Here is an 11,186-nt window from a genome sequence, read left to right as displayed (position 1 = left end):
GCAGACGAATTTGAAAGCAAGCAAGGAAGCCGGCAATTTAGTGATGCGTCCTCTGGTTACACGACATGGCTATATTCACTCAGCACCCAATCAATAAGGAAGTTATTTTGGTTTAAAAAAATTTTCGAATCAACTTTACTCCAAAGCCCTTTCTGTAGTCTTTGGGCTTTATTTTTTTCTCTTGAGAGACGAAAGGGTGACAACAGGAATTGAAGATTGATCAACCCTTATACTTTTTGACAAACCAGTCGGATTACAGGCATTTTTTACATTGCAAAACAGCAGAAGTTCGCGCAAATTTGTGCAGTTAGGCACTCGCACCTCACTTGTTATTCTGAACTTCCGAGCGCTCTCTGAGGTTCACACTCAAAATATAGCTTGAACGAAGATTTTCAAATTGTTTTGCCTCACAAGTACAATTCTTCAAGCGTAGAGGTAGAGGGGATTCAAGTGTGTCCGGCCAAGCTTTCAGAAGCAATGGTGGGTAGATTGAATTTGCAGAATGTGTCAGACGACGATCCACTGCATATGAATTTTAAAGCTGATCGGGTATTGGACAGTCCGGACTCTGGTCTGCCGCCTAGTCCGAGTCCGAGCCCATGGTTATTACCGGTCAGCGGTGAAAGAGCGACCGGGAGTTCGATTTCAGAAGACGAGTGCAGAGTGTCATCTGTGGTAAGCCGTGCATGCTCTCATATCTCGTATTTAAAAATTATACCTCACTTTGTCCAAGCAACGTACACATTTTAAACCAGCTCAGTTCCTGGACACGTATCCAAGTGTGCAGGGGGCGAAGAGGGTCATGTTATTTGTAAACTGGGTCAAAAGGCTCTCAACTTTTTTCAGCTCCGCTCTCATCCCCGAAAATTAACAAAGTTAACTTCCTCCCCCTTGTAGGCTCCTGTTAAGTCGGGGAAGTATGTGCCTCAGTTGCATCCATTGTCATATGGAGAGGGGATTGAATTTGATCCTTTGCCACCAAAAGAGATAAGGTAACCTCCAAACGGTGCTTTTTTTGTAGTTTAAGAAAAAGCCCAAACTTTTGATAGTTGTTGTCACTACTTTATCAGAATGCTTAAACGAAAGTCAAATGATTAGAACTGAACAGAATGCTTTGTTTTATACGGGGTCTTTTTCTTGATTGTGTGTTCATGCGTCCGCTGCTGCAGATATACATCTTCTGTGCGTTATGACTCGGATCGACACTTCATCCAGGACGTGTCTCTGCAGCCCAAGGGTTTGGGTCTAGAGCTTTGCAGCCAGACTGTTTTGGCTCTGCCCCAGAGTACCTGGAGACGATATAAGACCCAGCTTGAATTCCAGCCTCGTCAGCGAGTTCAGCGCTATCAAAGCACCACCATCGTCTATCCCAAACACGCGCGGACCCTCTACACTACCGAGTTGAGTTACGATGGACGTAAGTTAGCCAAGCGCTTTCTCTCTAGCGTGGAGCTCGAAGCATCCGACAACAGAGGTACCCAGTGAAGGAGAAAAGGGCAATCTGTTTAGCCCTAATCAGTGTTACATTTGCACACCCATAAAGGATCACAGCCACAAAAAACCCTCTTATTGTGTGTTCCCATGAAAAACACGAACAAAGAGCATTAGATGCGGATCACCAAAGTCTGGGATTCTCAAGGCTGCCATGTTTGGGTCGTTTTAGCCAGGGGTTTTAACATATGTGTATGTGCCTCTCTCCCTTTGTTTTTAACCAGGAGAGAGCAATTACTGCTTATGTGGTGCTGAGAAATTTTCTTAAAGAGGTGTTGATGGGGTGAAATCATCAACTTCACATCAGTACTCCCTGATAAATGTATTATGATATGAAGATGAACAATGCTTTATATTGTAGCAACAGGTCTGTTGGCATGTGCTGAGGTTTGATAGAAAGGATTAAGTTGCAGATGGTATGTGTCAGAATTGTTGCATTAATGTTAGGATGCGTAAGCCTGGAGTTGGCGGTAGTCTGTAAGTTCTTTAGATATTGGTTTCACATTCTCTATGAAGCTAAAACTTAACTGCTTTCCAAAATTACAGGTTTATTTTTTTTTTGGTCCCATTGTGAGACATCACTGAAATTCCAGTTGTGCCCCCCCAACAGGCTAATGATATGATTCAGGTTAAAGGTAGGCAAGTTTTCATGCTGGTTTGTTTTATGCTTAACTAAATGTATCTTCTGTGCACAATTACAGGCAGAGTTGACAAGATACTGTACTCAACTGGGCCAAGGTATGGCTCTCTTAAATAACAGGGTATTTATTGGTGGGTAATTTTGCACAAAGGTGACCGATGTATCACTACAAATGGATTTGAATACACACACACACACCCCGTCTCTTCACTATAATATTGCACAAACTCTGCCTTTTTGTACTACTGTACGTCTTTATTTGGATAAGATGGATCTTTTATCACTTATTTTGCCAGAAGTAGTTTGTAAAAGAAGGACAATTGTTGCAGGTCCTCTGTTTTTGAGAGTGTCTCAAAGGCAGGTTTCTTACAGGCAAACCAAGTAGACTGTATGGGGATTGGTTGTGGAAAGTGGTTTTGTCGGGAACTGTGGGTTGAAGCATTTCCCTTTTTTTATTTTTATTTTCCTTTAACTAACTTTATTTGTAGACTCTTCAGTCTGAACTATTGTTGATTTTTATTCGTGTCAAATGAGTTACATTGTATTTATTTCTTGAGCTGTTCTTCTGATCTTCATTGGCACACTGTTGGACATATGAAAAGATGGAAGGACCAGCTATCACCTGTATGTCATCTGTTAAAGAATTTCCTCACCTTTTGCTCCTGATATCAGATACTTGACTGCTGTGTTGGTTGGAAATAAAGATTAACCTTTTTTGCTGTTTAAGAAAACCGTTTTCACTATTTTCAGAAGTAGCAGTGCCACGTTATTAGCCAGCATGGCCTCAAGAACACATGCCCTGATTTATAAATTGAGTTAAATGTTTGAACGGAGTGTTGAAGAAAGTTTCAAAATACTATCAATATGGTCTTGAGTTGGACTTTGAGCATTCTCATCACTGTAATGATACCTTGACTGAGATCTGACCAACTCTATAATGCTGATGTTTTTGTTTAATGAACAATAGAGCCCCTGGTGGACAAATAGAGGAAATATGTAGAAATGATTTATGCAAACATATTCATTGCCCCAAAATATTATCAGCTGAAACACACAGAACCCAGCCCAAAAGGCCCTAAGGGAAATCCGAGGGGTGAAAAGGAAAAGCCGCAGTGTCGCACCCCGGAGTCCGACAAAGTGTTACTGACATCAGCGCTTGAACGTGGCCCTGCTGTCTGAGCAGTCCTGGTGTGAGATGAAGGTGGTTAATGTGCTTCTGAGATCACTGGTCAGAAAACGGAAGAAAATCTGCAGGGGGATGCAACACAGAGTCAAACTCCTGAGCTGGATTATATGGTACAATCAATTATGACCTTTAGAAATATGCATAGACTGACCATCAGAGAATACCTGAATTCTTTTTTTATCTGTATAAATTGCTGATCATGTCACATTCCCTCAGTAGCTTGATCAAGTGTGGATGGATAAATATTAGAAACTGTATTGATGCAGCAGTGGCTGTGCGTTCAGTTGTACCCCCATACAAGTCATAATGTCTTCCCAAGCTTTAATCCTACTGCCATCCTAAATCTGTACTTTACTGTTAGCCCAGAAGTTTCCAATGGCCACACCACTGTTCAGTGTTTAAATAAAATGCCACTAAGATGTGATATGATAAAGAGACAACTCTCCAACCCTTTCATGCATGAAGTCCTGAAGAACACAACCAGTTTTGACTGCAGCCTATTACTTAGAGAGATATGTTAATTAATATAGTGTCTGCAATGCAGATACCATGGTAACTGTCTGAGTGTGTGGACTGGACACTATGCTATAACAGAATATAAATGGAGGAAATGGAATTTTTAATCCAACGAGACGTAGGATTAGCTATCTATAATCTTAAATTCAGAATTTACAGACTAAAATTCCTGATTGAAAAACACTCACACAGAGACAGACTATACAAACTTACATTATCCAGACAAACACACATACATTGCATTTAGGCCTAAAATAAGTTATTATAAGTTGTTACCACTATTGATACAATAGTACTGACTATCCGTCCATAAAGGCATACACCATTACCTTAGCTACATAGTTACCTGTCTAGGTAAATACAGCAATGATACTACTCAAGCCTATTATCTTAAGTTTCAACTGATATTTTCATAGGAAATACTGTAAAACTACGAGACAATATAATCCACAATAGTGTTGTGATTAGAAAAAATCATTTAAGCATTACGGTGGGCACTGTACCGACAACTACTTCATACAAAGGTCATTGCACCTGCTGTAACACATTCCCAAACACTGTTTGGTCTCTGAGGGAAAACTACTTAAATGGTTAAAATGTATGTGTTAATGACATATCTGCATTGAAAATGACAGTTGATATCATGTAACATTAAAATAAAAGGTCTGAAGATTCTGACGCCAAGTAGAAATTTTTGAAATATATGATGGCGTTAAATCAACTGTTCACATGTAGAGATTACGCATAAAAACCGACTGTTAACGACCGCAGCAGAGTCACTCCCAGCATTGAGATCTTAGAGGCATTAAGTATATTGTAAATGTATTGTTCTGCATCATTTTTACCATCCCACTTATATTTGCACATCAGAACTGCCTCGCGTGCCCTTGAATCGTCAGACGTCGGTCGTCAAAGTTGCAGGAGACAATTACATGAAAAGCTTTGTTTTTCACAGGACTAACTCGCCCTTAAAATAAAATAATTAAGGTGCTATATTGAGATAGGACGTTTTGAAATTCAACGACGTATCCATTCAAATGTCTCGTCTTTTTTAGCTTATTTCTCGTTTTTCATCTTTAACACACAGTAAAGTATCTAGAGCATCTCTGTCACTCAGTTTTTTAGTCAGTTTTTCTTTTTTTATTTGGTTGCCCTTTTACCCTGCTTGACGGGATACTGAGTCGTGTCTTTTATACATGCACAATCTATCTACGAAAAAATGTAGTACCTCCCATTAATGGGTTTAAAGTCCGATGATTTATGATACCCAGTAGGAATCACTCAGCTGATCACATGACAGAGAACGCTCTTCTTCGTTGTATACCTAGTTAGCAATAACTACTCCGTGTTTTAACAGATTTATTCTATATCGCGGTCTAGTTAATACATACGCTCATATTTACATTTTTCTAATGCTCAACATTCACAAATACACAAGGGACACGAGAGTAAATACGACTACAGTTACGTAACGGAGGTGTGGCTTACTTTGAGTATGTGTAGAGGACACTCAAAACATCTAATATAGGAAATAACTTCAACTAACTGTTGTATCGAATATGAGAATACAACGCACACTTCTAACATCCTATTACATTTCGTACTATAGTACAACAAAAACAGATTACAGGAAAGCGACATTTCTGGAAAAAAATGGACTAATGATGCATTATCAATAGGCCTGGGATACACTGTTTTGACTTCATGGATAACTCAACAAGTGCAGAACTGAACGATTGGGATGGCATTAGTGACTCGGAATTTCTCGACATTCCATTGGAATATCCTGGGGCAGGTATATCATTTTTTCATTCACTGAACGCTGACAATCTGACACAAGTTTCGTAGCTTCCATGCAGCTGCGGCCCTTCTACATGACGCAGAAAACACGAACGCGACACGTTTGTTGTGTACTGTATATCATGTAATTGCACTAAAGGGCACTAGGTGTCGCCGCACTGCCATCATACGTTAATAAAAGAATGACCTCAGCCTGAGCTCTAAACCGTGGAGGCCCAGAATTAGTTAATGAGAGTTAAAGAGCTAATATTTAAGAAAGTTCTAACGACACTGTGAAACAAAATAATTTTCCCAGTGGCTCATATCTGGTATATTTAAGCATTTTATTCTTATGAGCAGTTATCCCTGTTGATATCAAGACCAAAGAGAACAGTGAGGCAACTAAACTTCTCAATTTGTTTCAGATGTTTGCGGAAGTGGAAGAAAGCGCACTGGAGACATAGTTAAGTGCAGTTGCAATGTCAGTAGACGTGGGATAAACTGTTTAGACTTTATGGATAATTCATCAAGTGAAGAACTGGACGATTGGGATGGCATCAGTGACTCAGAATTTCTTGATATCCCATTGGAATATCCTGGGCCAGGTATATCATTTTTATTTGCTCTGAAAGTGGATTGGATTCTTTCCAAATTCACGCACTATAACTCTTTTATTGAGACGAAATCGCGCCCACTTTATCATTCTGTTATTGCGTGAACGTACGCTCGAGTACAAAGAGAAATAATAATAGCACAAAATCTGTCGCTCCTTGAAAGCTGACAAACTGAAACAGGTTTCGTAGCTTCTATGCAGCTGCGGCACTTCCTTATGACGCATATAACACAAATGCGATGCGTGTGTTGCGTACTGTACATCATGTAATTGCACTAGAGGGCACTAGGTGTCGCTATATTGACAGCACACATTGGCAAATTCAGCAACCTGAGTACTTAACTGAAAAGGTCCAGAATTTGTTAATGAGAGTTAAGAGAGCTAATGTTTCAGACGTTCTTAAGGCACAATTTGACAAATGAACTTTCCTCAATACCTTATATCTGGATTGTTTAAGCATTTTAGTTGTTATAAAATATCGTCCCATTGTTATGCATCAGTTTGTCATTCACTGCAATACACTAATAAGCACAGTTTTGATTTTTTTTTTTAACTTTGTTGTTGTTGTTGTTGTTGTTGTTGGTATCATCTGACTTACTCTACTGTGTACCTTAGGCTCTCCTCAGCCAACTTGCTGTACTCGTGATTCAAATGAAGATAAACAATTTCATCATGTCACAAAGACACCTGACCGCTCCAAGGAAAGGTGAGTTAGTCAGTCCACACTGATTTTAGCGTCATCAAGTTTTTGATTGGTCAGTACAGTGGCTTGCTCTCCGTAAAGCAAAATCACTCTGTTTCGGCATAGCATGTGTTTTTATTCTCCAGCATTGTATATTAATGCTTGTTTTGTTGTTCTGTTACCATGGGGTTTTACTGAGAACTGTGTTTCTTGTAAACCGATGTTTTTCTGAAACGTGCAGAAATGAGGACAGAAAGAGCTGTGAGGAAATCCAAGGCGTGAAAAGGAAAATCTACCGCGTTGCACCCCGGAGTCCGATGGAGCGCTTCCGACGTCAGCACTTGAACGTGACCCTGCTGTCTGAGCAGTCCTGGTGTGAGATGAAGGTAGTTAATGGGCTTCTGAGACCACAGATCAGAAAAAGAGAGAAAGAGTGCGAAAGGATGCGGACTGGCGCAATCATTCACCTGGAAAGAGGTAAGGACATATACGTGCTAATGTGTCATACTATTGTTAGGTTAAATTCATTTTCAGATTTTACCGTGTGATGTGTATTTCTATGCTCCACGTTTCTCCTTGCAGAGATGGCGATCCCTAAAACGATTCCCGTCGATATCCGGCCCAGGGAGGACACTGAGGCTGTTAAGCTTCTCCACTTGCTGCAGATGATTCCGGAATTACTCGAAGGTGCGCTGGAGACGCACAATTAAGTGGAGAGCTTGACCCCGCTTGACCGGTGCAATTAAATTGTCTTCTTGCAGTGTCTTGCTTCATGTTTAATCAATTTGTCACATTTACCTTTCCCCAGGGCAGTGTGTGCGGGAGTTTCCTGTTTTTGGGGTACTGGAGGGAGTTTTCTTCATGGGCGTTATTGATGAACTGAGCTATAACCACAAAGGAGAGCTGGTCCTGAGTGAACTGAAAACTCGCACGCATAAATCAATGCCTCACAGTGCGCAGACCGCCCGGGACTGCTTTCAGGTATATCCATGCTCCTCTTTATAGCCATTAATAAGAACTGAATTTTCCTTTGACCTTCTCCTGGCTCTTCATGTGTTTTTCCTCTGATATGCCTGTAAGTATAAAGCTATGTACTAAATAATCATAGGATACTTCACCACACCTTCGTTGCTGTTCATGTGTAGTGCACACTGTCACAAACACATCACCCCTTGACACTAGAACAGTGCAGTTCTCCAAGAACAACTACTGATCCATCTCAAATGCAGTGGATTAAGATTCTCTTCATTAGTTATCATTAATAGTTACCTGAAATCCTGCTGCTAGGATGTTATTTAATACAGGTACATAGTATAAGCATATGGCTTCTTCATGCCCACACATACACACACAAACTCTATCTATCTATCTATCTATCTATCTATCTATCTATCTATCTATCTATCTATCTATCTATTTCTTTGTAAATGTACATCATTATTTACATGAAGTTGTCTGTAATATAATTGTGTAGAGTTATGAATATGAAGAAGTAATGTGAGTTGGTTTTGAGTGCCTTGCTAGAGATGATTTATTAAAACAATCACAAAAAAAAGTTCATTTCTCAGCTATTTTGACAAGGTTTGGGGATAACAAAGATAAATGACTGAATTTAACGTCATAGTTTTAATTTGAACCAGTACTTTGGTTTGACAGTCCCCTGTCTGGAAAAATATCATCAGCAAGCTATACAAGCCTGAATCAACTCCAGCTCTTGTTTGACCACAAACAGCGAATGCATGTCTTGCTGTTTGTTGAAATAACATCAGTCTGAGCAGTCGCACAGTTATGTGAACACTTTTGCCTTCACAGGGAAACTTCACAGAGAAAAGTGTGGCAAGCAAAACGAACAAGTTTTAATCTTCGTTGGGTTGTAGTAAAGGATCAGATGACAAAACAAGGGGTGACACAGAATGTTAAACACTATTATTAAATGAAGTTAAATAACAAAAGACTAGGTAATTAGGACTTTCTTTCTTTGTTCGTCTGGCTTTCTGTTGTTTGTAACAATGCCCAGGGCGCATGACCTGAGGCTGATTGTGACACAGCCAGATCCAGCTACACAGGCCTGTTTTACACCCTGGCAATGTTGTTTCACATGAACTGCAGTTCTCTCCTCCATCTAGTCATCTCTCTCTCTCTCTCTTTCTCTCATTCCTGGCATGTGTATGTGTGGTGTGTCAGGTGGGCATGTATAAACTCCTGTTTGATGGAATGGTCAAACATGAAGTCCAGAGACACCACTTCATCGATTACCTGAAATTGCGGCCAAGGCAGGTTCTGGACGCAGTTGTCCGGGCCTATGCTGGGAACATTGGAGTTCAAGTGGACACATTCGGAGAGCTCCTCGACATTTTCTTTATGTTTCTGACCTGGTTCGATCTTAGCTGTGTCGACGTCCTACAGCTGGAGTACTGCTATCAGGGCTCTGGACTACCAATTGGGACCAAAAAGGTCCAGTTTGACGAGGCCCTTCTGCGGGCAGAATTACAGGCTTCTTTGGCCTACTGGACAGGTGAGAGGGAGCCCAGAGGAGTGGACATAGAGGAGGCCTGGAAGTGCCGGTCGTGCGCCTATCAGGATTGTTGTGACTGGAGAAAAGGCAGATCCCAGCTCTTTGAGACTATGAATGCTACCCCGGGACTCAAATAAGCCGGCATATTGTATTGTGCTTGTCCCAGTTTGCTGACTGTTAAAAGCAAACTTGCAGATCAAATTCAAATTTTCACGTTTTTATTTGTCACTCACACAGCCATACACAGTACAATGTGCAGTGGAATGCTTGTTCTGATTGTCCGAATGATAAAAAGAGCAAGACAGAGATAAGGATAAAAAAAAAAAAAGAATATACGTAAACAGAATAAACAGAACATAAATAGAACGCAAACGGAATATAAAGAATGTATTATAAGGGAGAATTTAAAAATACAGTATAAAATATATAAGAGAAGCTACTAGTACCCCTTCTCTACCAACAGGGAACGGGTTCCTGAACCGGTTCCGTTCAGGATTCTTTGAACCTTATTGCCATCTGGCGAACCAGCCCTCATTTCCACCAGTTTTGAGTGGAGCCATTGTAATCATCAATGCACAATGCACAACGGAAGTAAATAGTAGTAGCAAGATGGCGGATCGCATTGATTACATGCAAGCTTTTGTTCTGTTACTGCAGATATTTGTTTTCATCCAAAAAACAAGCATTATCCTTTTCCAGTGCGTTCTCCATTGTTGCGCTCTGCTTCCTCCCCAAGCTGTAGAATGACACGCCCACTCCTGTCATCACGGATCGCACTGGAAAAACCAGCTATCTTTTGGTTACAGCTGGGAACCAACTTCTCTGGTTCTGAACCAATTTATTTTTGGTCGAAATGCTCCGAATGGTTCAAAATTTGGTGCGCGAACCAGAACAGAACCCGTTCCCTGTTGGTGGAAAATGGGCACAGCTTTGATGTGCATATGATTTATTTTGTAGAATTACAACTCAAATAACTATTTTAAATTATTACATTATTATTATCTTTAAATTGTTCTTTTATTCTCTATATAGCATTATGATCATCGTGTTTTTAAGTTATGAAAATGATTTTGATGAATTAATAGTATTGTGATTTTAAGTCTCCATTCAGATGTGTGTGAATAAGAAGATATGTTCAGTTATCTCAGAGTAAATAGTAAACCTTCTAATAGGAGCCCCATGGCATCATTCTCCTAGCAAAACAAAACCATAGGGCTCTTCTATTAGGAGGTTTACAACTTACTCTGAGTTAACTTAGTGATTTTTGTGGGTGTTTACCAATAATATGGAAATGTACAGATTTCATATAGATTTATTTTTGATGTTTTGTACATGTTTATGTTATGTTTATGTTTGTTATGTTATGATAAGTTTATATAGGTTAGTTTACTTTCAAAGCGATGAAGGAAATATGTGTGCCTTAGAGAAAGACATTTGTGCCTTTAAAACAACAAAGTACAGATAGTCACTTATTTCTTTTCCTTTTCGCTGTTCCTTAATATTTCAAATTACTGTAAAAAATACTACTAATAATGCTCCGTACTCGCTGGAAATCATGTGGTTTCTTGCAAGATATGGCTGTTTTTCTAATTCTCGCAGCAATAGTACCAGTGTTCTGCCAGAACAAAACGGTACTTCAGAACTGAAGTAAACTGCTCCTCCGCTCACTCCGACTTACACAGATTCGGATTTCATGCTGTCACTGAAGTATAATTTTCACTATCACTGTTATTGTCATTTCATCTCTGCGAGCAATTCAAAATA

The 11,186-nt window shown here is 39.9% G+C and overlaps 2 protein-coding genes across 2 annotated transcripts; both read left to right on the top strand.

Annotated features, from left to right (window-relative positions):
* The first annotated feature begins 477 nt into the window (after positions 1 to 477).
* Positions 478 to 1,485, top strand: rflnb (refilin B). Its single transcript, XM_030778124.1, has 3 exons — positions 478 to 675; positions 898 to 992; positions 1,170 to 1,485. Exons 1-3 carry the CDS (start codon positions 478 to 480, stop codon positions 1,483 to 1,485), a joined length of 609 nt encoding a protein of 202 aa, XP_030633984.1.
* A 3,678-nt stretch (positions 1,486 to 5,163) lies between these two features.
* exo5 (exonuclease 5) lies at positions 5,164 to 10,993 on the top strand. The gene is made up of 7 exons (XM_030777795.1): positions 5,164 to 5,628; positions 6,038 to 6,217; positions 6,841 to 6,931; positions 7,149 to 7,384; positions 7,490 to 7,594; positions 7,716 to 7,888; positions 9,092 to 10,993. The coding sequence occupies exons 1-7, from the start codon at positions 5,538 to 5,540 to the stop codon at positions 9,557 to 9,559; spliced, it is 1,344 nt and encodes a 447-aa protein (XP_030633655.1). The 5' UTR covers positions 5,164 to 5,537; the 3' UTR covers positions 9,560 to 10,993.
* Positions 10,994 to 11,186: the final 193 nt, after the last annotated feature.

This window comes from Chanos chanos, chromosome 6 (assembly GCF_902362185.1).
Source record: "Chanos chanos chromosome 6, fChaCha1.1, whole genome shotgun sequence".
NCBI classification, from domain to species: domain Eukaryota; kingdom Metazoa; phylum Chordata; class Actinopteri; order Gonorynchiformes; family Chanidae; genus Chanos; species Chanos chanos.
The sequence above is the reverse complement of the archived record's forward strand: the minus strand, read 5'-3'. Positions and strand labels throughout refer to the sequence as shown.